General features: G+C 44.5%; 1 protein-coding gene and 1 long non-coding RNA gene across 4 annotated transcripts; one reads left to right on the top strand and one right to left on the bottom strand.

Moving 5' to 3' along the window:
* Positions 1-1,564: 1,564 nt before the first annotated feature.
* Positions 1,565-27,334, bottom strand: fam20cb (FAM20C golgi associated secretory pathway kinase b). 2 transcript variants are annotated; one of them, XM_037277850.1, is made up of 11 exons: positions 26,150-27,334; positions 25,290-25,465; positions 23,507-23,585; positions 7,837-7,929; positions 4,418-4,533; positions 3,783-3,963; positions 3,580-3,689; positions 3,407-3,488; positions 3,135-3,194; positions 2,893-3,043; positions 1,565-2,768 (listed from the first exon to the last, which is right to left on the bottom strand). In XM_037277850.1, exons 1-11 carry the CDS (start codon positions 26,659-26,661, stop codon positions 2,658-2,660), a joined length of 1,671 nt encoding a protein of 556 aa, XP_037133745.1. In that variant the 5' UTR covers positions 26,662-27,334; the 3' UTR covers positions 1,565-2,657. The 2 variants fall into 2 exon arrangements, with proteins under 2 accessions (XP_037133745.1, XP_037133746.1); XM_037277851.1 differs by having other exon boundaries at positions 26,153-27,334.
* LOC119138195 lies at positions 17,187-24,075 on the top strand. Of its 2 annotated transcripts, XR_005101090.1 has the most exons (3): positions 17,187-17,463; positions 18,140-18,288; positions 22,247-24,075. It is a non-coding gene; the product is annotated as an uncharacterized LOC119138195 (long non-coding RNA). The 2 variants fall into 2 exon arrangements; XR_005101089.1 differs by lacking the exon at positions 22,247-24,075 and having other exon boundaries at positions 18,140-18,540.
* Positions 27,335-27,836: the final 502 nt, after the last annotated feature.

The following is a 27,836-nucleotide window of genomic DNA, read 5'->3' as shown; positions in this document are numbered from 1 at the left end:
GCCATCAATGGCAATCCTCACGCGAGACAACGCTGCTCTGGATCCAGACAAGCCACAACCTCAACGCACCTCTTAATCAAGTCCAACCATCAGACCCCCAAACACTGTCCACTCCTGCAACCTTTCCGTCGTGCACCCATAACCAAAGTGCGTCCCAGAGCTCCACACTGCCCCCTCCTGGTCACATGATCCACACATGTCAACTTTTCCATGCTGCACCCATAACCAAAGCGCGTCCTCATCGGCAATGCAAGTGCATAAGCCGGGACATTTTCTTATCCGGTGTATACTTGCAGCATCGTATCTGCAGCAGGAGCTGCGCCATTATGACAGAATAAAGCCAATTAACATCTAACAAATGGCCTCAAAATTACTCATCGGCAGTTTAGATTAGCGACGCAAGTGCAAAAGTCGCGACATTTTCTTATCCAAACGCAACCTACCTCGAGTCCAAAGACGATCCAAGTTTGCGGTCCAAAATCGGCGGAGTGGAGCTCAGCTGTCAAAAGAGGGCGCGTACGGGCGGAAACCGGAAGTGACAAACGGCAGCAAACGACAAACATTTGCTCGTGTGCAGACCTACCTGCGAAGTGGCCACGCGGGTGGACGCCATTTTGCTTCACCTGTATTTAATATCTCCTTTCGTGCACACCTGTCTTCAATTTACCTAAGGGCCTGACGTCACGTCCGCCAATCCATGGCAACCTTCTTCTCCTGCTTGTCCAACGGCGCTATGCACGCGAGCGCCACCAGGTGACCTATTATGATAGCTGCTTCGATTAAACCTGGAAATTAAAGTCAATGGGCAAACTTGCGCTCATTGCAGAACACATCGTCTTCAGCCGCAACGCTGTCGCCACCTGCTGGTCAATTACAGCCTGCTTGCTTCCTGGTCAGTTCCATTGATTTGACTGTAAAAATGACCAGGAAATTGAAAGGAATTGGCGATTACTATACATTCATATTGTATTCCTCAATTGATATATTTTGAAACAAATAAAAGGAGACTTTGGATTCTTGCGTATTTTGTTTTATTGCACTTTAACCATGATGCAGAAAAAAAAAGGAACAAAAAATCCACAGAAACAATGTCCCGATGATGAAAATATATTTTCTTTAACTTGAAGAAAATCTTCTCAGTGGGTCTTCTCACACCTACACTTGCACGCACACACACACACACTGGATTGACACAGGACTGTAGAAAAGCTTTTGTAGAACGGATGGAATGGGCACACACTCATACGAAGACCTCCCCATTTATCAGTACTCGTCTCCGGGAGGAGTTGAAACCTTTTGGTAATATGAAACCAGACATTCAAGTTTCTATCCTTGCACAGGCACTAGATTTTCCTATGGTATATATTAAATTTGAGCCAGTGACAGAACCACTAGCTCGACCGTCAAAGCTGTTGTTGATGAATGAAATGTGCACCCTGAAAAATAATCTCTCTGGTACAGCAACATCAGGACACCAACTGGTATATTACAAAGAAACAATAATACAAAACGACTTGTGTAACAATTGGCTTTTTGGTACAATTTACACTCACTGGCCACAATATTAGGTACACTTACATCCAATCTGTCGTATGTCCGAAATGATGTTTGACAAAGATGCTCTGTTTTTAATTTGTGTTTTATTAGAACAGATGTTTGATAGCACTGCACAGAAAGGGAGTTCCAATATCCCATTGTCAGATAATTAGAAACACTTCTCAGTATGTTACAGTGCTATTCTGCACCAATGAAAACTACAACCGTAAAAATGTGAACCTGTTAAATAAATACATGAAATGATATACAAAGGCGAGTTTATAATGTGCAAGTGTACCTAATTTTGTGACTGGTGATTACAGGTGATACAAATAAGACAGCAGTTGGGGGGAGTTCAATGACACAAACTCAAGTGTAAACATGTTTTTTTTTTTTTGTCCTGACCTCATCACTGCTTGTTTTGCACGCAGCACGTCCGCCCTCTTGTGGGGCAAATAAGAAAGTACATCACTATGATGTTATTTTTGAGGCTGCTTTTGGACCTATTTGATTTCAAACAATAAATATGATTTTTAATAAATACTCTCGTTTATGGGCACTATTAATGGACAAATTCGGGAGTTAACCTGCACTCCAATTAAAATTATTTAAACCCCAGGCAAAAAAATAGATCAATTCCTTTTCCGTAAACAACTTACTTGTATCTTTAAGATGACAAAAACAACAAACTCCTCCTCCAGGACAACAAAATTGAACGTTTTTGATGTCCTCAGCACGTACAGAAACACATTTGTCAGCTTGGAGAATCTCGACAAGTCCCTCAGAATTCACTGAATTCAAAACAAGGTCCAGGAGGAGACAAAGACAAGGCGTCTCTTACGAGACTTTCACGGTCTGCCAGCGCTGCAGTGGGTCAGTCTGGCTGCGGTGAAACTATCCTACACTTAAGTGTGGCTTGGTCTTTTTTTCCTTTTTTTTTTTCTTTTTTAAGAGCCTAGGTGCGGCAGCGTGGTCCCAACTCAATAATGGCCCGATCCCAGATCAACCTACCTTGCCCCTGCGTCCACTCGGTACTGACCTGCGGGCGGGCAGCTTGGCCTGAAAGCGCTCACATCGCATCAGGAGGCAATTCAAAGCCTCCGAGCTCAAGTTCCATCCGGCTACCTCCTCGTTGGCCCGCTGTGCTCTGTCCATTGGCTCCCTTGGAGGTCGTTCTCCACCACGTAACTGTAGCCCTCCTTTTCAATGCATTCAACCAGCACCTGCAGAACCTGCAAAAGCCACAATGTAGATATTAGGAAGTCATACAAAATGATTTTTAATATACACACTAGGTAAGAATTGGCCTTTGGAGAAGTATTTTGCTAATGATGCGATACATAAAAAAATGCTGACCTGGCGGAGGCGGCGGTCCATGGCGTCCAGGTGGGGCTGGATGAGAATGGGGCTGAGACGATCCCTCACCAGGGATTCTGCCACCAGTGTGGACAGCTTGTATTCCTCCTTAGCCAGCAGCTGCAGACGCAAGTGGGTCGACTTGCGTACCCTGAAATATATATATATTTTTTAAATTCCAGGCGATTAGCTCAAGCGCACACCCCCCCCCACCCACACGGATGCTCTCAGTATGATTTTACCGGCAGCACTGTGTCAGTGGCACCAGGATGGACTTTTCATCATGAGAGTGTTTTCCAAACCTCCAGGAAAAGAAACAAGAATGGAAGGTTAGCACAACTTTGAATGTCTAATTGAAGAGGCTGTTTCTCTCCTCCACTTTGTGATCGGCTATTACAAATTGAGCATAACTGATGCGCCCGAAATAAGTTTGCAATGGCTGATGAATGCCACAAGATGGCGACAAAGTACTGCTGTCAGGACTGTTTTGTGATTCGATTTATAAACAATGTACCCTCTGCCGTTGTCCAGATGGATGATGAACGTCTCGTTTCCAAACTTTTCAAACGTCTCATAATGATGCCGATCCATGTTACCTGTCATGACGAAAAGGCAATAGCATGTATGATGAGTTCATACATATATGGTAGATACCTATATAAGCAAAATAAAAAATACCCAACTGACCCATAAGGAAGTCAAAGATGGTCATGTCCATTATGTCCAGAAGTCTTGTCCCACTGTCATAGGGCGGAGTCTGTTTGACCTCCTCACAGTAGTCCGGGTCAACTTCCCATCTGAGCATCACAGAATCAAAACTCTTTTTTTCTTCCCCTCACTCGTGTCTTCTGTCATTAAGATGAACAAAATAAAGGGAGGGCCGATCTTACTCTGCCTTCTTGCGTTTGTGGTAGGAACGTCTCCACGGGTTCCTCCAGGTTTTGCGCTTAGCGAGGGCGAGGTCCGGGAGGAAGGCGGCAAGGGAACCTTCTATCTGGTCGGGCTTTCCGCACAGAGCGTGCTCAGTCGAGCAGTAGTACGAACATTCCCCATAGAAGCACACATTGTTGGCTGTGGGAGGAAGTCATCAAATGTTACGCGTTTGGGCGGAGCCATAGCTTAAACACACAAGCTATAGGAAAATAGTGACGATAATGAAGAAAAAAAAAAAAAAAGCTAATATATATATAGTCCTAGTCCAATTCAATTCTTCATGACTTCACACTTTTTGCTCTTTAAGAATTCACAGCACACATTTTTGGGAAGGACGCTCAGACAAGATTAATGGCCCCTGGAGGGATTCAATGACTTGTATTAATTGCTGAGACTGTGAGTAAATTCAGCCCCATGAGACGCCCCCACGTGCACGAGACCGAAAAGTTGCACAGCTCATTAAGTGCTGTGCTTTGAAGCAAGCAAGCTTCCAGTTGCTCTCCATTTAATGAATGTCCTCAGCATCAGAATTAGATTTATATTAATATTTGCATTCGTTGTTTTGCTTTCTTCCACTCGAGGTGTGGGCTACCTGGTGATATGAAGAATGTCCGCCACAGCTTTTTATCACGCGTGACATCTCGGATCTCCTTTGTCATGTTGACGAGTCTGCCAGCCACGGGAGGGACGCGACGGAAGTCCAAAATCCTACAGAAAACCAAAAAAGGCACAGGATTATTAATTTATCAGCATCGTGAGTGATTAAAATGGTCTTATTGCAAAATGGCCACCAGGGGGCACTACAATCACGCTCTGCATCGCCACCAGGCAAAGCACCCCACGGTCATTGTGTGGCCACCATTCCATTCCATTCCATTCCAGACGAGATGCCTGCTAACCTCCAGTCCACGCCCACACACAGACACACAACATCCAGCAAGACACAACTTCACCATCTGGGAAATTCCTGCACTGACCGTTCAGGCGTTTTGTGGTTGTGTGCCTTTAGCTGGCACAGTTAAAGTGGAAAGGCAGGTTGTGGTATTGTGGTAGGAAGAGAAAAAAGGTATTCCCCGGCTGTGTGTGTGCGTGCCAAATGTCAATTTTATGCATCTGTGGTCTTCAGTACGGCATCTTTAACAATTGATAGCCCTTGACAAGTGCTAATGGACAAAGGCCTGGGGCAGGCTAGACCAGAATAGAGATGGACAAATGGCGAGGGAAGAGTTGGAGGAACACACGCACAAAAAAAGAAATGATCAATAATACAGGCACAACAGAACCAACCATCATGTATCAAAATGGTGGAGATTAGATGGCCAATACTGCCAGAACCGGCGAATATCCGCAATATCTTTAATCCAATGGAATTATTTGCATTACATGTACATAAAGCGCCATCTGCGGGTTCTGATACGGCACTGTCCCACTTGGCCATGGTGGCAAATACAATAAAGTCACAGACTAACACAGTCACGTTTCTTTAAGCTGCACAGATGGCCACACAGCAGTGTTTGTTCTGCAGGATCTGCACACGCGCTAAAGCAAATAACATCCCGCCCCGATTTTTTTACGTCATTCATGTGTGTTGATAAAACAGGGACGAGCAACGTATGGCTCAGATAAGAATAAAAATAGCAGCAATGTGAACTACTCATAAAATCAAAATTAAATGAACTCATCATGAATAAAATCCCATGCAAATAAACATATACAAACCTAAGATATAGTTTGAGTGGAGAAAGACAAAAAAAGTAAAATAATGCAGTTGCGCAAGTATTATAACTAGATGTGGCTGTGTTCAAAATTAATTAGATTTTTTTTTTTTTTTTTAAAGGAGCCAGAGCACACCTGCCCACCTCTGTTTGCTCAAAAATAAAGCTCAGATGCTCTAGCAAGCTTTTCCTGACATTTTTATTTTATTTTTTTTCACCTACTTGTCCATTTTAAAAAGAAAATAGGGTCCCTGAGCGCTCACACATCCGTGTGCTAATAACCGATTCACCGCAAGACGGGTGTACGGCATCCGGGCTCGTTTGTCTTTTTGTACCTGCTCTTTGCTGGCAAATCCAATCGCTTAATGAAGTGTGTTAATGGCAGCGTAGCCCATAAGAGAAGCGGCGTTGGCTTTAAAAGGAGGCTCTGTGTGGCTACGGGCCCCCTGGGAGGCAGTGTGGCCTCACTCTGCAACGGCAGCAGCAGCGGCAGCCGCAGCCGCTCCGCAGCCAAGGTCTAATTTAGAACAGACAAAATAAGAGGAAAAAAAATATCAAGTGCCGCTTTTGGCAAACCCGCCCTGGCTTATATTTAGAATGGGCACGGAGCCTTTCATGCTTTTGGTTTCCTCCTCTTCCCTTCCCCTTAACCCACACACACACATATGTTGCCAGGATGAGTGTGTGCAGAAGAGGACCAGATGTGTAGCAGACTGTTGACAAAAGCTGCTGCTGCTAATGCAATTTATGCACAAGTGTGTCATTGCGCCCGAAGGAAGGAAGCGAGCGGATTCAACGCCGCTCCCCTCCTTGGCCCCCGCCATGATGTGAACGGACAAGTGTTGTAACCTCGTGCTCGTCTTGTGCCGCGATGGAAAAGGAAAGGGGGGGGGGGAGAGAGAGAGCCACACACCAGCAGTCCCGCTAGAAAGCTTTGTAGCCTCGCAGATGCTTGCTATCTTTTCACAAAGCTTCCCTCGAGCGGGAAGAGTCAAGGAGCGTGCCGCTTAGCTAAGTCAGGAGGATGCAGTCGCTGTGAGAGAAAGGGAGGGAGGGCGGCGTTCGACAAAACAACCTCTCTGATTTTGTGAGAAACAAAATTGATGGAGGTGGTGAAAGTATAAAAGCAGTGCAAGGATTCAATGGCGACTAAAAAGATGGGAGCACCTTGACCTTCTGCTTCTTTTTACTGTCGCTGGAACCTGCATTACATAAGGAATGCACTTCACCACTGCTGGGATTTGTTTGCCTTTGGAATGCCTCTGCAAACATAACCCTGGGCCTGCGCGACTTTCGAGGTTATTTGTCAGGATGATTTTTTTTTTTTTTTGCAAAATAGCACCTTCCTCCTAAGTTACATGAACCTTCACATTTGGATGGTGTCCATATTTGAATATAAATATTTGCGGATTTTCGTTTTTGGTTAGTTGCTGAAAAACACACTTTCTTGATATTTTTGTTTGTTTGTTTATGCTGAAGAATTGCAAATATTACTTTGACACCATCCTATGGCATCTTGTGACCAAGCAAGTAAGTTAAGGAGTTAGTCATACTGTTTGATTGCATTTCTCACTAAATTGTTAATAACTTCTAACTTTCATTCATTATTTTGACAGAGGAGCCACTTGTTTTCACATTGTCTGGGAGTAATAACAAATATTTATTTCTAACATTTCTCGCTCTGGAAGTTAATGCAAGCTGACGCAGTGGAAGAAAAGAATTTCAAAGCTTGTTTGCTATCAGGAGAAATAAAGCAATAATCACAAAGGGGGAAAAAAAAAACCCCGAAACAGAACGCCAAAGTAGTTTGGAATAATGTCACTGTCATTTCTTTGTTTCTATAAACAAAGGGAAATTTTCGATGAACCAGTCCCAGTGCTTTCCTCAAATTATCCTTGGATGGTACTTGTAATCATTTTATGCTAATTCACGCCTTGATGTGAAACTGCTCAAAAACGCAATTCCGACATTAGTATTCTGGTCTTGATGTAAAAATAATGGATGATAATCCAAAGGCAAAGGTGCCCTTCACATCAAGTGTTGTGCAGCTTTGCCGTCTTCTCTGCCAGGTGGTTAATGAGCTGACATGAAGGAGGTGCAGATTAACAATCAGTAAAAGCAGCAGGACATCAAGCAGGACATTGTACCTCCATGTTCCCAAAGCGCCAGAGATTGCACTTGACCTTCTTGTCGCCGACATCGGAGGGACATTTTGGCGGAAGAACATCGAGCTGCTTCGCTCAATCATGATTATTATTATTTGCGCTCATACGCGAGGCCAGAATATTTATCTTACTTGTCGAGATGAAAGGCGGCGATCTCGGCGTTGTGTCTCTCAAAGTCGGAGAAATAGAAGAAGTCCGGTGGCGTCTCCTGTTCTCGTGTCTGCCTGAAGGGAGACGTAGAAGAAGGTAAATGAGAAATTCAATAATGCAATCCTGTGTGTTATTCTCATCGTTTGTCGAAATAAAGGCCGGCTGCAATCAAAGCATCTCGATCAACACCCTTAAGGAGCGAGGACGATTCAAGGTCAAAGCGTCCCGTTGGTGTATTTATTCTCGCTCCACTCTGATCCTGCAGAAAAATTGCTTCCCTGTGCACAAGCGGGCTTCTAAAGCTCTTATGAGAAAGGCAAGAGCCCCTTTCAGATTTCAAAAAGGCAACGTCGATGGAGCAGCAGCCAGGTCAACATGTGTAAAAATCCAACAAGTTATTTTCCCTTTAAGAGCTCCACTGTGCTGTGTTTTTTTTTTATTGACCAAAATAAATGCCTTGCACAGAAGCAACAATTGCAAAGATTTGGCTGACATCCTCTCCCATTTCTTCTTCAACTTGCCGGGGGAAGACGAGCAGCCTCGGTAATATCTTGGCATCTTCTCTGCTTCTTCCTCCTTCACTTCTTTATTGCCTCTTTGCTTACTCCACTTGTGCGTGCACAGCTTAATACCTCGCATCCTTCCACTTCTCCCTTTCTCGTCTTTCCTCTCCATTCCTCCGCTGGCTGGCTGGTTCCCGCCCGCCACAGCTGTGTAGCTGACATACGCACCAGTCATTAGCTAACCCAAGATGGTCGCCAGAAGCAAAGTCATTCCTCCATTTCTTTCCCTACTCTACATTTTGCGACTCTTCCACACATTGTGCCCGTGCGAGAATCTACAGCTCTGTATGAAATACAAAATGTTCACTTCCAATCAATGAACAACTGAGGCAAGTGGGTGAGAAAATGTTATTTCTGGAGCGGGCAGCCAAGACAAGCACAAATTCAAAAACAACACCGCTTAAGTTCCGGCGCATTACGATCGCAGAGAAACATACATAAATGCATGACCGCATCGTAAAGTCTCGACTCCATAAATGTTTGCGTATGCGACAAGCTGGGGAGGAAAACAAGAGGAAGGCCGCTTCGCCTTTCTCTCAAATTGGACCCGCTTTGCTTTAAGACCGTGACTTACAAGCGTAATTTGTTCAGAGGATTGTTTATATATTAAAAAAAACAAACAGAAAAGACAGACACTTTCTTGGCTCTGCTTCCAAGGTCCGAGGGGCCTCACAGCAGCGAGTGGAGGTCGAACAGCAAACACACCACAATGTGAGAAAGGTGAATGGAGGCAAAATCTACCTGCACATATCGTTCAGGACAAAAAGTACTGACTTGAAAACAACGTGATTTCATATGGACTCAGCCACTTTATTAGGTACACCTGCACAATTTAGTGGAATGTGTTATAAAAAATATTTTGGTCATCTTCTGTAGCTACAAGAAAATGTGAGGCAAGTACATATATTTATAATAAAAAACGATTAAATTGATACTTCTGTGCGGCACACTGCCACCTACAGGACTAGAGTGGAACTGTATCAATCACAAGCCACCGTTTTAATGTTAAACTGCCAATCGATCAGGCAAAAAGAAGTTGAAGATCGGCAGTAAGGATGTAAGATGACAGGAGGATGTTTGTTCCTGCATTTTTTGGACACTACACACAAACTCACGAGGTGAGCATTACATTTATGGGAGGCTAAGATAGCCGTAGCATCATCACAGCGGGGAAGGCGGTGATGAGAGGAGGCGGAGCATTGTTTTATCTTGAGCTGCGCCTGTGTGAAGGTTGACCTTTTAAGCAATGACATTTGATAAAGTGACTAAACGGCTGTCGCCGAGCGCGCCAGGCAGGATGTGCCTCCGCATCGGACCGTACGTGGCGGCTATTTAGCCGTGTCGCCGCTCTGTAATTTTATGTCTGCTGTGTGGATTTGGTGCCCAAATGGGGAGGCGTGACAGGCTATTGTGTTTTGAGTAAGTGCTCTGCACATGGTCGAGATGACATTTGGTTTATGTGAGCGGAGGTGGAAGCGATGGAGAGGTGGGGGAAAGGAAACAAGGAGAGGGACGAGAATGATGGAGAGGATCTTTGACAGGGAGGGAGCGAGGTACTGTATCATGCTGCGAATGGGAGACAACAAAATGGAAAAGCTCATTATTATACATAAGGTGAGGAAAAATGGAAGGAAAAAGAAATGAAAGGCAAAGCATGATGGAACAATGGAGTGAAGAAAAAAAAAAGGTAATTATGAATGATGTTTCTTTAGATTCCATTTCGCCGATCGTGATCCAGACAGTTAAAGGGACGGGAAAAACACATCACAATAGCCTGGGGGGCTTTCGAAATAACTTTCGCAGTGTGATCCAGGTGTGTGTGATTTTCAGTTTGGGGTTGTCAGAGCTCCCCGGGCGCGACAGAGCTCCTCTAGTACTTCGCCTCTATTTTCTATTACCTCTTCAGAAGCAAGACTGCTATGCAGACAGACAGTCCATTCCTATCACATCACTCACGAGTCACAGTTAGATGCAGCAAGACATGGATGGCGACGGCAGTTCTGCAAATGGTGAACAATTCTTCCCCCCAAAAATGAAACTAATCATTAAAGAAAGAAATATGCATGTGGTGCATTCAAAAGCGATGATCCACGGAGCCCGTCGTCGGGACAAAAAGCAAGTGTCACAATAAGCCGGAATAAACACAGTATCGATATGATGAATAATGCAGCATCCAGTTTAAGTTTAGCCTCTTTTTCCCGAAGGGGCCGACTGACTGCATGCATAAATGCAGACATCTTGACTAAACACCCTCGGAACACACGCAGATGAAAAAAAGTCGGCCTTTATTATTCCACCATTTCAAAGAGAGTGCCACCAAAAGAATAAAAATCAGCACTTCTGCAGTATGTGGCAAGACGAGGAGGAAGAAGGATGCTCAAGTAGATTGTTATTGAGAGGCTTTTTAGATGACAGCGACGGAGAGGCGTGCGCCATTAATCTACGTCTAAATGGATTTCTATTGTCATTGTGTGCATTAATCCCCCCGACGGAGAGGCGTGCACGCGGAAAGCCGCACGCATAGACGAGTTGTTGGTCATGCTAGCCTGGAAAGAAAACACCCAGTGGAGATAAACAGGTCTTAAAGATGAAGCCATCATCTCAATATAATCTGATACGATGACAGAAAAAAAGGCCAAAACACTTGCCCCTGGTTTAAATGAAGACTATTTTTTGCTTTGGTTGCACATCAAGAGCACCGTGACATGACAAGCTCGGGATGCGACGGCTTTTATTTGCTTTCAAATGCATCAAAGCCCAGATGCAAATCAGGAAGAGTTCTGCGGTAATTAGATGGCCTATTTGATTAAAATTGAGGTTTGGAACCCATCCAAGCGTTGCAAAAGAGGAAGGATGAGGCAGGTAAGGGACGGATGCTTTCAAGACGCGTGGAGGAAAATGCGGATGAAAAGGACGGCTTAAAAGCACACACACGGAAAATCGATTGAAATTGAATCTCTAAACAGAAATGTAAACATGAATCACTGAAGTCCCCATAAAAGAGGCCTCACCGCTTTCTAATCTCCATTTCTAAAGCGGAGGTGGATTACACGTGTGGAGTGGGTGGGGAGATGATGAATTTTGCCGTATGGCAGGAAAGATGAACCCTAATCTCCGCCGTTCATTCAGCTTTCAAAACCAATCCCATCAAGGCCACTGGTTTGCTCCCGCTCAATGCAATTTTATTTATTTATTTTATTATATATATTTTTTTAATTTCCAACATCGGACAGTTTGATCCCGCTCAATGCAAATTTATTTATTCTATTATAATTTTCTTTTAATTTCCAACATCGGACATTTCAATCTGTTCATTCAAGTATAAGAAGAATCATGCGAGGAAAGCCAGCTTCTGTACATCCCATTGAATTATGAATTATTAAAGTCGGGGTCTTCTGGGGTTCACGTTGGCCGTCATGAGATCAAAGTTGTCCGTCCCTGGCCCCCAGATCCACTTTAAAACTCTTTGTGCCAAATGGAAACATTTGAAAAGGATAGGAGAGTTGTCTGCGAAGCAAACTTGCCGTTAAAAGCTTCTTTCCCTCCGAGGCACAAACAAAGGGATTGGTTGAGATAAATGCTACCAAGGCCCATTGTGGTGCCGAATGCCGGCCATTCTTGATGAAGGCCTTTTATTTTCCATTCAAAGTCACCAGCCGGTAATCTGTGGGTTTGGTTCAACCCACATAGTCGAAGCAGTCTTCCTCTGCCTCCATATATGTTATTTTAAGGCTAACCTGGGTTTGAAAAAATAATTTTAAAAAATCATACAATGATTGCATCATCAGGCTCAGTTTCTAATTGCTCCTACCAAAAATGTCTCCAGTGCCAGTTGGTAAAAATAGCTTCTATTCAGAGTTGCAGTCTTTACGGGATGATTATGGGACATGCTTGGCTAAGACTGATTGCTGTGGCCTTTCCAGAGCTATTCTGGCTCTGCTGAGTGTGTGTCTTCCACACCACATCGATCTATCGACCGCAGTCCACTAGAACCCGGCTTGGACCAAAAGGTGAATTTCATTTCGGCGGTGCCACACGCACACACTCACGCTTGCGGTCACAGATAAACAAACATGTTGATTTTTGATGACAAGATTGATGACGCCTTTGCATCCGTTTTTTTTTTTTACCCCATTATGCCAACAAAAGCCGCACGCTCCGTCTCTAGTGCGCCATCGAACGCTTTTGACGGGTGCGCTGCTTTCACTGGTCCAATTGGATGCGCACAAATCATCCGAGTGGAGTTAAGAAAACAATTGCCATCGTTGATGAAGATAAGTTACAGTTAGCGATAAAATGCAATGAAGGAACACGGACTGTATTCTATTCAAACGAAGTCTATTCGCGAATGCTCCTCATCTCGGTAAAGAGTCAAGGAAATAAAATGCTTATGATGTCCCGCACACATTACGACGCCTTAAACACTGAGATGAATAATTAAGGCATTGATTACAAGCGCATAAATCAGCCTCTTGAGTGGTACTAAAAAAAAAAAAAAAAAAAGCGAGCGCCTTCACCTCCAAGCGGCTTTTTTTTGTCTCTGCAAGAGAAGCTTATAAGCGCGGCCAGTGTGTAACTAAATACAGAGCTGCTGCTTTACAGCTCTGTCATGGCCCATCTTTCTTTCACTTGAAGCCTGCAGCCCGCGGCGCGTCAGTGCAAGCGGGAAGGCTGCCAGTGCGGCTTTGTATTGACAGCGCGCGTGCGCCGTCGTCGGACCTTTTTGCGGGTCAGCTGGCATTATTTCCCCGCTGAATGTCCGGGTGACATAGATACGCAGTACTTTACATGCACCTGGAGCAAATGTTCATACATGATGAACATCTACAGAGAAGTTGCTGGGATAAAAAAAAAGGCTTTTTTTCCTCCCGGAACAATAATTACGGCTAATTATCAAGCTCTCTGCTCGGCTGACTCGCTTAGCTCGCAAAGCACGTCCGTCTCATCCGTTGGCTCAGTCGTCGGGCCATTTCTCTGCAGTTCTATCTGCTTCTCCCGCTGGCCTTCATCCGCTCGTAACCACAATGGCGCAGGAGGATGCTGGGCCGTCGCTGAGCCTGATGGGAAAGTTCCGGCGCGCTCCATTATTCATGACGCCGCTTTCCATCTTCCTTCTCTCATTCGCACTTTTGCACCGGCGGTGAGCGATGGATTTATTAGCAGGCCGCGTATTAGCGAGATGATCAAAAAGCTGACCGATTGACCGACCCGTTTCTTTTTTACAGCCCTAATTTGGAGCAAAGGTGCCAGAGCACGCAGATGTGAGCCAAAGTTTTACAGTTGAAATAATATTCAAAACAGCCCAGTGGCATTCAAAGCCCAAAAGAACCACTCGGGTGTGGGCCTCATTCAAACTTATCAGAGTACCCTCCAACAGTCCACGCTAATAGAATTAGAAGGATTTCGGCAGAAGCGAAGAAAACGACAGCCAAGATTTATTCCCACAGCAAAGTGAGCTGGTTGCAGCCATTGTGTGGGCTCAGTCAGGGCGGACATGCTTCACATCAAATGAACCGAGTCACATTAAAGCCCCCCCCCAAAAGGGACTCAGATCCACTTCTGGGATGGCAACGCAAGCAAGGCGGAAGAGGAAGTCGGCGACAGGTAATTTCTCGGGGGCCTGAGACTCCCACCGGGGTGGGTCAGTTTGGGAGGCATCGCAAAATGTGTTTGAAAAGCCTCTAATGCACCCGCCCGCAGGTTATTAACCACCATAAAGGCCTCGCAATCGTTACAAAGCCATTTGGCAACCTTATCTAGTTGAAAGAATGCTCGCTGGTGGAAAATGCGCATGATGAAATTGTATTACAAGAATGGAATCAAGTAATCATGCAGCATAAGTGGCAATTATGTTACCTAAGGCTGGCATGATGTAATTGATAGCGAAAGATGAGACTTGAGAAAGACTGGCGCGCGTTAAATGCCAAGCAGGGCTGGAAATTAGAGCAACTTGCTGCTATTGAGAAAAATTATTTTCCGCTCATTCAGTGTTTGCGCCAAAAAGCTCAATTACAGCATGTCAATTAGAGGGAACACTGGATTTGACTCGATGTCTTCTCCACTCCGGGTTCTTTCTTGGTCCATGATGAAATGAAGCCAGTTTGTGGCGGTGGCTAGAAAGACGCACATAGTCCAGATGCCCTCCGAATCCCTTTGATATGGAGCGCAAAGTCATCCATCTCCTCATTTCCCCCTTTCATGTAGGCTACATTAGCGACAGGAGAGTAATCAAAGCCGCCATTAATGCCCGACCATTTCCTCTGCCCGGTCCTCCCACGGGAGCGGGACGGCGCTTCCACGAAGAGGAGTGCGCCACGTAGCTAATGCAGCTTCCTAATTTCCTCTGGCTTTGGACTTGAAAGGGAAGCAAAGAAATCAGTAAGATGGCGCCGATGGTAAGTGGATTTGGGAATTTGTTAATAGGGCATCATTAGAGTCAAAAGGGGCTTTCTGTTAATAACCGCAAAGTCTGATATGTTTATTCCTGCAAACTAGTCCACGCCGGCGGGCGGGCGGGCTAATGGGGGGAAGCTCAAATTAAGATAAAGGAAGATGTGTCCTGCTTTTGGGAAGGGGGGGGGCGGGGGCTGTTCCATATTCAAGCCTTCTCTTCCCGCATAAATAGTTAATTTAAAAAAAATATGAAGAGTTTCTTTCTCGACTTACTTTGCAATTCTGCTGACTTGCAGGAAAAAAAGCAGCAGCTTGCTTGCTTTTCCTTTGGCTGAATACGAGCGACGCTGCGTCAAGGTCGATATGTCAAACATCGGGGCCTAAACGCGGGGTTTATACATGACGGCATATCATTGTAATCCTTAGATAGCAGGCAAGCGTGCCCCCCTGGTATCTACGGGCAAGATAAAAAGGAAATCCGAATGGATGCTCAGTGCCTCGACATCATTGCGGCGATATGACATCATTCGTTCTCGGGATGTTCGGAACACGCATTTCGGAGCGGAGAGGAATCAAAGCCAGACGGATTTGGTTCCTTGATTATTTCTGACAGCTGACAAATGAAGATGAAGAATTCAACAGCCACGGAAGCCAATTTTCACTTTTTGCAATTTATTTCATTCATTTAAAAAAAATGAAATGTTTAATTTAATTTAATTTAATTATTATAAAAATAACACAAATAATTTCAAAACAAAATTTAATGTCCTGTCTACTCAATTTTTGCCACTAAGTCTTGGCTACGGCAAAAAAAGTCTGATCGAAAGGGCCACATTTGTTCGAAGCAAAAGTGGCACCAAGTGACTTTTTGATAGGGATGGAAAAAGAAAGGGGAGGACGTACGTCAAGGTGTGGTAAACCGTGAGTGACTTCAGCCAGCGCCTGCGGTAAGACCGTATTTGGCAAATTGTTAGGTGGTTAGTTGCTTGATAAGCAAGACAGGAAAAGAGGGCAAAAGACGCATCGGGAAAGCGTGGAGCCGTGAGACGAGCGCGGCGAAGGCCTGGAAGGCAAACTGGATGCGAGGAGTGCAAGAATGTCAGTGAGATGGAAGCAGACAGAAATAAACCAACCAGGAGCCACAAAAAAACAAAAAAAAAATCACCTCAGGAGTGTATCAGTGTTAAAATGTAATCAGTTGTTCTGTTATGTAAAAGCTCTCATTTAAATGTACAAGAGAAAAACCACGTGGATGGAAGCGCAATGCAAAGCTGACCTTGTTAAACATTTATAAGGAGCGTCTGGAAGGTTTTTACGAGCAGCAAAAAACACATTTGGTGAGAACGGTGACAATTTACAACAGATTTGAAAATGTTTCCACTTGATGCGTGAGGAGAAGAAATGGAAGCGGCATTGCGGGATATGGGAGGATTTGGATTTCGTCTATACTGTACTATTTAAGTCCCCTCACGTTTCTACGGATGGAAATGAGTCTCGGTGCGCCTGACGTGTGGGTGAGACATGCCTGGAATATTATGGACAAGTGGGAGGTGGGGGGGGGGGGCAGTTTTCGAAAGTTGGCGGAGAGCGTGACTGCCAACTGGCCCGGCAGACGACAGGCAACAACAACTTGCGTGCAGTCACGCATTTACCCGCTGAAAGAAAGCAGCATAATCCTCATGGAACATGCGAGTGTTTGCATAGTGACTGGAAAGAGACTTTTGTTTGTTTCGAGCAATAACACAGTGGGAAGCTTCGTACATCTAAAACCCATTCATCATGGCCATTTGCGGCAACGGGAAATGAGCTCTTGTTCATTTCCATTGCCGATTCAAAGTTCTGCTCACGGCCATTTAAAAAAATAAAATAAAAAATAGCCAACTATATTTGGGGACTTTATTGATTTAATGGAGTTGTACATATTGTATATAATAAGGCCTGACCAATATGGCTACTCCTCCTCCTCCCAATGCATTTCATTGGGCGGATCTTCACCAATGTTTGAAAGGCCATAATCGTCCCATTAAATTGTCCGGCCGATTAATTGGCCGGGCCCTGTTGTATAATGTATGTAGCAGAGTGCTACAGCAGGATTAAATGACACATTTCTCACCAAATTAAGGTTTTATAGTCAATTAAAAATAGCTCACCCAGGCATGGCTTGAGAATGGAGCTAAAGGGGGCTAAAAGGGGGGCGAAATAATTGATATTTTAGAAGAGCAAATAAGTTTTGGATGGGCTGAACTGGAACGACAACTTCCGCTGTTTGCTGTATTGTATGTTTTGTAACCATTAGCATAGCGCACAAATCTATACACAGTGACGAGTGATAAGGGCTTATCTAATGACCAGAGAATGTCCCCATGAAATTTTTTAGGCCATCTTCTGTTTCGGCTCCAAAGCTCATATTTGAATAAGCGCCGGACAAACATGACCCCCCCCCCTCTCCCCTGCACACAGTTAGCCGGACACGCTACGCAGCGTCATATTGGGAACGATGCGCTAACTTGCCGCGCGTTAATCCGCGCCCACTTTGCCAAGCCGCTTTCTCCTCGGCAGGCCTAACAATGCTCAAGTCACTTTTTCTCTCCGACTCGCTCATTCCCTCGCTCTCCCTCCTTCTTGCGAACAACAACAAACCATAATCCTTTGGTGAGTCCTAACATACGGTCTTTTCTTTATCCTTTCTTTATCCACACGGCACTGACATTAATAATCACGGGGGCTGCCGGGGATCGTATAGGGATGCTATAGGCCCAAAACGCTCAAAACAGCATCTCGTTTTTTTTTTTTTTTTAATTCCATGCATACTATTTCGATCGCATTTGTTGGACTCATAAAAATGCGAAACCGTCACAAATAAAAATGCAAAACCGTCACAAATAAAAATGCAAAAACCCTCACTCGGAGACTGAGTCATGAGGAAATGAACGGCCGACGTGTTCTGTTGGTGAGCTTATTTACCCAACCAACTCACAACATTATTTCGTTTTAGATGCCGCAATGACCAGCCAAAATATTAGGTACATCCGATTTGATGAATGAATCGATTGTGGTAAATACTTGCATTGTTCATTCCAAATATGACCCACTTTCACTCTAAGTTACTTTTAAAGTTAAGTAATCAGTAACTAGGCTCCATTTTCAAGGTATATTATTATAAAGTTGCCGTGCTCCCGATGTGATTCGTGATGCAAGGCAAGCATTCGTGCCGAGACTTGTGCATGGCGGGTGGCTTTTTTTTCTTTTTCTTTCTATCTCCTCATCTGGGCTTGGTTGCATCACTTGTTTTGACTGCGCAGGGCTTTTCTTCTTTCTGTCTTTGCAGGACGGAGCGAGTGAAGCGCGCGGGAATAAGCAGACACGAGTAAAGCGCTCGACTTCAATCAAGTCTCGGCAGAACGCGGCGGCGTGGAACAGATGCCGCAGACACGTCAGGGAGGGGACTAATTAGGCCGAGCGTCCAGATGCTAAGAGGTGAAGCTAAAGGAATGAGATAAATGTGAAAAAAAAAAATAATCAAATGAAATACCTTAAGATTTCTAATTAAAGCTGACAATGAGGAACATGCAGTCCTTGTTAATTATCCCGACCCCTCCCAACCGGGGAAAAGGTGCTTTCCCTAACAGTTCTACAAGAGCGTCAAACCACAAAGAATGAAGATCAGAAGAGAAACCGTGGCGGGCTGCACACCAGATTGCACCACACCATAAAACGCTGCATACTTCTGTAAAACTAAAGCAGTCAGCCCCAGTGGTATAGGATAAAAGATAGTATCTGTTTTTATATGTTCCTCCATCTGCTCTCAGATCCCTCGTCGCAAAAAATGCGGCAACATAAAAAGACCATTTCGACGCTAAATCTGTCTTGTTTGATCGTTTGACAAATTGCTTTTTTCGCGGGTCATCCAAACTCTAGTAGCATCTGCATCATCGGCCAATTAAAATGTCCCATTTCTTTACTAATTCCTTCATCCTGATGAATATCCTGTTTAGCTTCCGTGCAGTAAATACATGTGAGCGAGCCAGCTGCTATTTGTTGATTGAATTTGGGAGGACAAAAAGAGGGAGAGCACCTCTTCAGTCGGGTCGGGCCAAATGAATCCATGCGTTCCACTGGCGCATCAACTCCCAAAGTGCGCCGGCGTTCAGACAGCCGGTAAAATTTGATTGACAGCTCGCCCTAAAGCCAAAGACAAGCTGACAGACGTTTGAAAAGCTAACTCGTCCCACACAGGCACAAAAGATGAACAGGGTTTTTACAACATGCGTGTAATTAAGAGGTTTGGGGTTTTTTTTGCTCCCAAATGAGAAAAAAAAAAAGATTTAAGGAACAAACATGCTTTTTATGAGGCCTGGGGAAAATCCGCGAGTACGTCACAACAAAAACCTTGCTCACAATGCCGCTCTATGCTATTTCAGTAAACACATTTTTTGTAGGCGGTAATTACGGAACTTAAATACGTCACGTCTTTAAAACATTGTTTCTAATAATGCCTGCAAAGACAAACAGGTTGATCCAAACAGACCAGTCTGACAAAATGTCTTTTTACTGGGTCATTGTGATGGGAATATCGAAGCTTTGATATGCCGCAACGCCGTTTTATCGTTGGTCCAAAGGAAGAATTAACGCTGGTAACAATTACCTGAAGACATTCCCGCTCCTGGAAGGCCCGAACTTGGCTTTTGCTTTCAGATACACATCAGCCCGTAAATACAAACAATTACGCGAGTCATTCTCGATGCAGAAGATTCTAGTTTGTTAAATGAATGCAAGCCGAGGAGTGTCAACGTAGTCTTTTTTTTTTTTATGTGCTGGCTTACAGACTGCGAAAACTGACTTGCGTCAAAGTTAATGATTGAGCTTCTAAGCAGTACTGATTGGAGCCGACGCGTGTGTGTTAGAATGCATTAGCGGGCGAAAGCTCTCTGACTTACTGTTATCTACATGAATCACGATGACTGCTCGACACTGGAGATGGCATCGCGCCAGCGGAACATTAACAGATTATTACCGCAGACTTGTTTGGGCACAAGCTGTCCTATTCCCGCTAGACTGTAGATTAGTTGTACCGCACTATGTAAGCTTCTTGTGTGATTTTACATCATACTCACATTTTAGTGCAATTCATTCATTCACTACCATTGACGGTTATAGACGTCATTTTAGCTGGACTGCCAGCGAATGAGTTAAAGACATAGAAGTGTATTTTCATCGATAGGGAAGAACATTTTCATTTTAGTAGTTCAATTCCAAAAATGAAAAATTTCAAAATCCACACGTGGATATACATTATGAGTCCAGACCAGAGCGGTCCAGTTGGCCGGTTGCGCTGAGCCAGCTAATGAAGCCCGAAGGCACAATTGGATCCTTCATAATCACTCCGCTGCTCACTCTGTACCTTTAACTCATGTTATTCTTACTCGATTTAAAAGGCAGTCTTAGAAAAACGCCTCATGGAACACTTAACACAAACTAGTGGAAATATATCTGAATGCGGGTTCTTAAGTGGCGCTAAACACGTTGCACAGTAATTACGGTTTGAAACCAAACAATCGGTTGTTTGTGAGTAGGATGAATGGTTTGGTTGCCGTGGTATTTTTCAAGCTATTCTGACTGTAATTATTCATGCACTCAGCACTCCCAGCTTTGTTGTGGATGTGGCACACTAATGTGCTAATTCATGATTTGCAAATAACAACGGACACCTTGGGATGTTATTTGAAGTGTGCATCAATTCTGAATTTCAATCATGTGTGGCATGTATAGGATGCCGTTGATGTTCTGTCAATTATTTCCTCTGAGCAACCCTGTGCATTATATATTTTTTTGTCCTAAGGTTTAAATGCTTTATGACGTGCTTGAGCGCAGCTGCATGATGTACATGCACTTTAAACCTATACTCCCCCTCCCCCCTCTGTGACGTTCAAAACGGAATGGCCGTCACCGCCTCTCTGAATGACTTGTCTCCGGGCGGTTCATCCCTTTATTTCCAAAGTCAAAGCATGGGCACAAAACATGACTGCAAACACTCAGGGAGAAAATTGAGGGGCCAGGATGTAAAAAAAAAAGGCCAAAATAATTTCCAAAACAATTTCAGTGCGCTATTGACGTTCCCCCCATTTTCTTTCAATGGGCTTCTGCACTTAATAGTAAACCAAAGTGAATGTTGCTCTTCATAATTTGACATGCTTTGGACGGACGGGAACAACAACACCTGCTGATTCTTGTGCGTCAATGGCCCCTTGCTCTTACATTAGCAAACTAGAAGACAAATTTCCTTCAGCGTCGTTTTCCCGTATGCCACATCCGGTAATTCTCACGGATATCGCACATTTAACACAGACATTTCCTCCAGGCTATTATTTACGCCTTTGTCAATACATTATTGACACAAACCAGACGACATTATGTAGCCCCCGCCTCCCGTCTCCCCACGGTGTCAATCAAAGATGACTCACGGGTCCCCGACTCAGCGCAATTATGGATCGGCCCATTGGGAGATCCGGCCGGCGGGTCTCGTAAGAATACTCCCATTGATTGGGATGAGACTGAGGGGCCGGCTGATTGGCAAGCGGTACAATTAAGTGGGAAGGAGCGGAAGACCGTCATTGCGTCAATCACCTCTCGTCATCGATCATCTGCACTCATTATCTAATGGGCTTTGTGCGCTCCCACGCTAATTTCACTGTAAATATTACAATCAGCGCTCTTGAAATAACTTTGGAACAAAACCATAATGGTGAAGAACTGAAAAGAAAATTGGAGAACTATATTGAGTACCGTCTAAAAAAAAACGGCGGTATTCTTTTATAGTTTATTACATTTTTTTTTATAGTTTATTAACAATCTCCACCCTTTGGAAGATTCGGCCCTTTTGCAGTCGCTCAAAATAGTCCAGAAAAACAAAGCAATACTTTTGTAACTTTGTCAATCCAAATTTAACATCTCAAGTATTAACTCTAATTGGATTGTGAAAAAGAAAAGAGACGCCTGGAGTGATTTAAAAGCACAAAAAGTGACCAAAATTGTTGCCACCCGACTGCTGGTGTTGTGAAAATGTTATTAGATGAGCTGAGCTGGGTTGTAGGATGTTTGGGAAAAGCCGAGTGCAGACAGAAAGTCAGAGGGTGGAGTCCCCTTTGACATCATCGGCTAGAATGCCTCCCCGCCCCAAAACAGCAAAGCCTCGATTTGTCGTCATAGAAACCCAACACCTGAAACATTACTCATGCAAGTAAACAACTGCTCGCTAACACAAAGTCAAAACAATGGGCAGAAATCCGTGTGGACTGACTATTGTAGAAAACAAACAGCCATGAAAACACAGTTTGCCCGGACACACACAAAAGGAGCCTTTTCCAAAGACGAAAAGAAAATACAACCTGTGTCAATACACACTGTTTATGCATTGATTCCTTCATGTGTGTTTTAGAGGCCAAATCTTCCAGACGGAAAAGCGAGCGCAGGAAAGCGGCCGGTGGCGGATACTAAAGTAGCGAGCTGTTGTCTACAGACACGGACGCTGGGATCAATATGATTGCCCGGACAGCTCGCGCACGCCTGTTCCACTTCCTGGCTGTCGACGCCTCGATCTCTGTGACACGTCGAATCAAAGAGGACGTCGGAGGATGTGTGCAAATGTGGCATGACCTCCATCGCAGCTCAACTGGATTCAACAGCGAATAGAGCGCCTCATTGTCACAAATGTATTCTGGAAGCAGATGTATTTTGACAATTCCCCCTCTTCCGCTTCTCGTCATCCAGGCCCGTCAGTATGATTTTCAAGCTTGACAAAAGACCGAAGCAGTAATTACAAACGTCTGAGAAACGTTTACCTATCGAGTGCGCGCTTAACCCGGCTCGGATGCTGACAAGCCGGGGCTAAACATTAGAACGTCATTAACCGGCAATTAAATTACAATCGGCATAACAAAAGATGGGTGACATTTAAATCCATGAATTGAGGAAGGATTAGAAGCAAAGCGCTACTTCTCTCGGGATGCGTTATCATCCAACACTGCGGCGTGATTTCATAAAACTTGCTAGCAGCGGGTGGGCTTTGCTTATCTCAACAAGTTAAGCCACCCGGCTGTGCGGGGGAGCCCCCCCGGTTTCAAAAAGAAAACAAAAAAAATACAAATAGTGTTCCTGAATTCCTCTTTTTAGGTGCTAGGACCGATAAATGAAATATGAACGCAAACGGTATGGACCGACTGGACGCTCAGCCAAAAAAGTACACTTATTACTTGGCACCACCGCTAAAAAGCAGCCGTTAAATCGTCCATCACGGTTTGCGGATTGCGAGATCACGTCAAGTCGTTTCTCTCGGCAGCCTTTTTATTGGCTTTAAGAGTCAATCCAAGGCTAGCTCTTTAAGGCACAGCGGATCTTCGGCATATTAATTTGGGCTTTGTCTTTCTTACAACCATTTTCAGAAGCACTTAGTTACAGTAAGTTACAAGCCTTAATCCGTTTTTTGGAGCATGTCTATAAAAGCAAAATGTTGATCTTAAGTGCATGAAATGGCCTCTTTGCAATTAACAAGGCTGTATTGATCAGTCGGAGCTATGCATTTGAATGCATAGAATGAGTCATGACGACAAAAATAATATCCTAATATGACGACAAACATAGTCCAATTTCAGATTTAAAATATCATATGACAACTAATAACAATGAAAAGTGATCCTACTTCATGGGCTTGAAGAGCGCCTGTCCGTAGTTCTGGAAGGTCATAATGAGCTTGAGTTGGGTGCCTCCAGATTTCATCGCTGTTGGAGTAAAACAAAAAAAAAATCAAAATAAAAACCTGTTCGTAGAATGCAAGAATATTTTCTGAAGGGACAAAATCATATTGTGAATTTAAATGACAACTCTGGCTTAGTAGGAGCTTGCGTATTCAAATTATAGCCATGACTCGACAAGCTAGCTATCAACAAAGCGCTAATGGATATACCCACGCAATGAGTTTTATCATGTTTTGTTTTACCAAACAGGTAAACAAAATTATGACTTAAGTCCATTAAGCCCCATATCATCCAAAGCCCCCGTTTTCAGAAAAGCTTTTCACATAAAACTCCCAAAATGAAACAACATTTAATAAACCTATTATGCATGATAAGAGGAAGTATGCGTTTGCGCCCGCCGGGCTTTCCGCTAATGTTTGACGCTTTAACAAAGTAGGAGCAATGCCTGTTTACATCATTTAATAGCCCCAAAGCTGCATCACAACACAATACACGTGTCAATCTACAAACATTTCTCCATTGTTGGCTTTGGCCTTTTAGTCGCCGCCGCCGTCCTCTCGTGCTTCATGTTCCTAATCAGCCTCCTCTACCTCAAAACATGACAGCGCATAATAAAAGGCACCCGAGGGACCGGGCTACCAGCTCGAGGACTTACAAAATAAGCCCGACCTGTATATATTTGTCTGACAGTTAAGGATGAGATACAGTACATGGCTAGAAAAAGTCTACACACCCCTGTTCAAATGTCAAGTAATATTGAATCTTGACATTTTGTTCTCTTGAGCTGCACTGTTTGTAGATCACATAGTTTTAATTTATCTTGCTTTCAACCGGGGTGTGTAGACTTTTGAACATGACATTCCAAATCGATTTCAAACGATACCTGCGCCGTTAAAAGTTAACAGTTTGTTTTTATTCCGCGGCTAACTTATTCCTTTACGCTCGAGTGGATAATATAATTTACAGTTAATAAAGAGGTGATAGACTGGAATATTTGCTGCCTTGGCTCAGTCGCCGCTAATGAAAAAGAACTTGTTGGTGCACTGCTTGCCTGAAGTTGAGATAATAACACAGCGCTCTTGGCTTGTGTTGGTGTTGCGCCCTGAGCTTGTGTCACGGCTCTGTAATTACTGACTCACCATGTATTTAACTGGCTAGAGTGCGCCTGCCTCGATCCACCCAGGCGGAGTATTTGAAAGTAAGAGGGAGAGGAAATGATCCAAATCTCCAAGAAGTCCAGGAATGTTTCTTTTGTAACACTCCCAGGTAGGTTCTTCGTCTTGGCTAAAGGCCACTTGGGGTTTCTTAAAGGCAGAATCCCCTTTAAGAGTGACTGCAACATGAGCGACCCTGAGGCGAGAAGCACTTCTGGAATTTGGGAACTGAACTGAGCCAAACAGGAAGAACCAAAAACAGGTCTGTTAGGTGTCTATTTTCACTCACAGTCGGAGGTTTTCTAGCTCTCAGATTGACATCACGCTTGTCGATAAAAAAAAAAAAAAAAAAAAGCATTTGCATTGAAATCAAACTGCAGCCAAGTTTTGGAGGGATTTTATGGTGTTCTTGATGCAGCCTGGTGCTTTGAGACGATTTTGGCGGATCAGATCCGACTTACGTTATATGACACGCCTGCAGGTGGCGCCCGACAAAACAATTGCTTGTCACCCCAGCAGTAAAGTGACCTCTCCCCAAAATATGTGAAACCAAAGCGGGAAGCCCGCCACTCACCCACGCTGGTGATCCTCTGGTTGACGAGATCTTTGAGCAGCGCGTCAATGACGGGGTTGTGTCTGGAGTAGAGCTCGTAACGATTAATTCCAATGTGGAAGCGCAGCCAATTGGGATAGGAGTCGGCCGTCAGCTCTCCAGTGGGGCTGAATTCCTCGGGATTGCCGTCGGCATTCCTGCGTGAGAACGTTGACAGTTATATTTTTGACAGGTGCTGCACAGATGCAAACCCATGCGGTTGCGTGGCAATGAATCCAGTTGAAGTCGTGTCAATGGTGTAAAATAGCAGTCAGGTGTGAGATGATATTTTCCCAAGACTCTTTTCCAAATATTAAAGTCACAGGTAGATTTACAGGTAAACTGGAGACAATAATTTACACCTATGGACATTGGTGTCCAACCTAAGGTCCGTGGGCCATATAACGGCCACCACATCACTTTTGCGGTCCACTTAAGTCTACTTCATCTTTTGCGCGACAATGAAAAAAAAAATGGTGTTGGGTTTGCTCAATTTTATTTCACCAAGTAATCGTACGAAATAAAATCATCTCGATACAGATAGCCCACTTAAAAATGTTTCTGGATCCAGATGATTTTTTTTTTTAGCATTTACTTAACGAAACAAAATTGAATAAATTAAACAAATCTCTATCGTGTAATTTTTTGGGGGATTTGTTCTTTTAGTTTTGGCAGAAAATCTGTGTCAATCTACTTTGTACTCATGTTTGTGGAACCTGCGAGGAACCCAGTGTACCCAAAGAAAGCATGCCAACTCCAAACAGGAAGGCTGGGGGTGAGATTCGAACGCAGACATTCTTAATAGGGACTGATGATTATTTAAACCAAAAATAAAAGAATACCACTCCTGCTCTGCTGCTTTGGGGTCAAATCGGATGTCCGCGTTGACGTTGAACAGCGTGTCCTCATCTGTGAGCGGAGTCAAGGACCTTTTATACAAAGGGTGCTCATAGAGGGCAGCCAGCCTTGAACCCTTGGCCGGCGTGTTCTTGCTGACTGTCGTGTCCTGAATGAACTGTCGTTTCCTGTCCCCGCGCTGAGCGTAATGCTCTGGCCTCTTGAAGCCTTGGGACTTGTCTCCTGCAGCGATGCCCTTCTCCAGGGAATGGGACGAGACGTTGGAGGTGCTGGGCTCGTTGCTGAAGTCCTGCAGGATGCGCAAGGTGTGCTTCTTGGGCCAGCCTTGCTTGGCCCAGCTGCGAGGCTCCTCGCTGGGAGTGTGCGAGCAGGAGCAGCCTCCCGCGCCTTGCCTCTCCAGCTTGGGGAGTAAGTCGATCATGATGTGCATGGAGCACGCCACCAGGAACACCATAAGGATCAAAACCCGGAATTTCCGCAGGAGGATCATCTTCATGGTCTCCCTTTTGAGCAGATGTGAGTATTTACTGCAGATGATGAGCACGCAGATGCACAGGCTGACTACATCACTGATGATGTTAATTAGACTGGATGCCAGTCTAATGAAATAAACATTAAACACCAATGACCCATCCTCACTGGTCGTCTTGAGTAGAGGATTCAGTGTTCAAGCTTCAGACTCCTGTTTTTCTTTCTTCAAGCTTTGTGCAGATTATTTAAAGGTTCATCAACGAGCATCCAGGTCGACCGGGTTCAGACCAACGGTCGATTTGCGCAAGCCACATCGTCGTCACACGGCCGCTTTCCAAAGAGGCCAAAAGGCGGAACCTAATATGGATCCGTTAAACGCGGAGGTCCGGAGTCGCGCATGAGTCCAAAATCCGCGCGGCGGAAAAAAAACAACACACGCGCACACCACAAGCTCAGACCTTCGCTGTCGAGCTTTAAAAGAAAAAATACACGGAAAAGTCCCCGTAAGTGGTCGACGCGCACTTATCCTCCCCAAAATAAAAGAAATCAGCTCTCCGGGTTGACCATTCTCAACGGAGGCGGTCCTGTTTGGACAGGTAACAAGACGAGGGAGGGAGCGGGACACCTTCAGGGCGTGCAGCTGGATAAGCAGAAGCGAAAGAAGCACGCCTTGTAACAAGTGAGCATCTGGGCGGGTGCATTAAATATGATGGTGAAGTCGAGGCAAAATCCAGCCTTTCTCTGTGCGTCACTGCGCGCAGATTGGCTGAACTCAGATACAGCGAGAGAGAGAGAGAGAGAGAGAGAGAGAGAGAGAGAGAGACATAAATGATTCTCTGTGCTCCTCTCGGCAATAACTTGCACATCCCGACCGTGCAAGAAGAGGGCGTCTTTTCACTGGCCAATATTTAGCCTGGCTCATTTACAGTGCGGCATTTTTTTTCTTTCGCCACATGAAATTCATCTGCTGGAATCTCTCCGAAATGCCTCCATGGAGACGACAAGTCGGTCCATCAATGAAACATTAGGCAGGCGTATTAAGGAGCGCATCAGTCACCGCAGCCACTCCCATCTCTGCTTCAGTAGCTTGAAAAGATGGAAGACTTTTGTTTTTGCTCGAAAACATCAAAGAAAGATATTCATTCCCATGACAAAATAACTGAGAATCCATTTCAGAAATAATACTATTTTCTACACTGG

Source organism: Syngnathus acus, chromosome 19, assembly GCF_901709675.1.
Source record: "Syngnathus acus chromosome 19, fSynAcu1.2, whole genome shotgun sequence".
In the NCBI taxonomy this organism is placed as follows: domain Eukaryota; kingdom Metazoa; phylum Chordata; class Actinopteri; order Syngnathiformes; family Syngnathidae; genus Syngnathus; species Syngnathus acus.
This window is presented reverse-complemented; position numbering and strand designations above follow the sequence as displayed.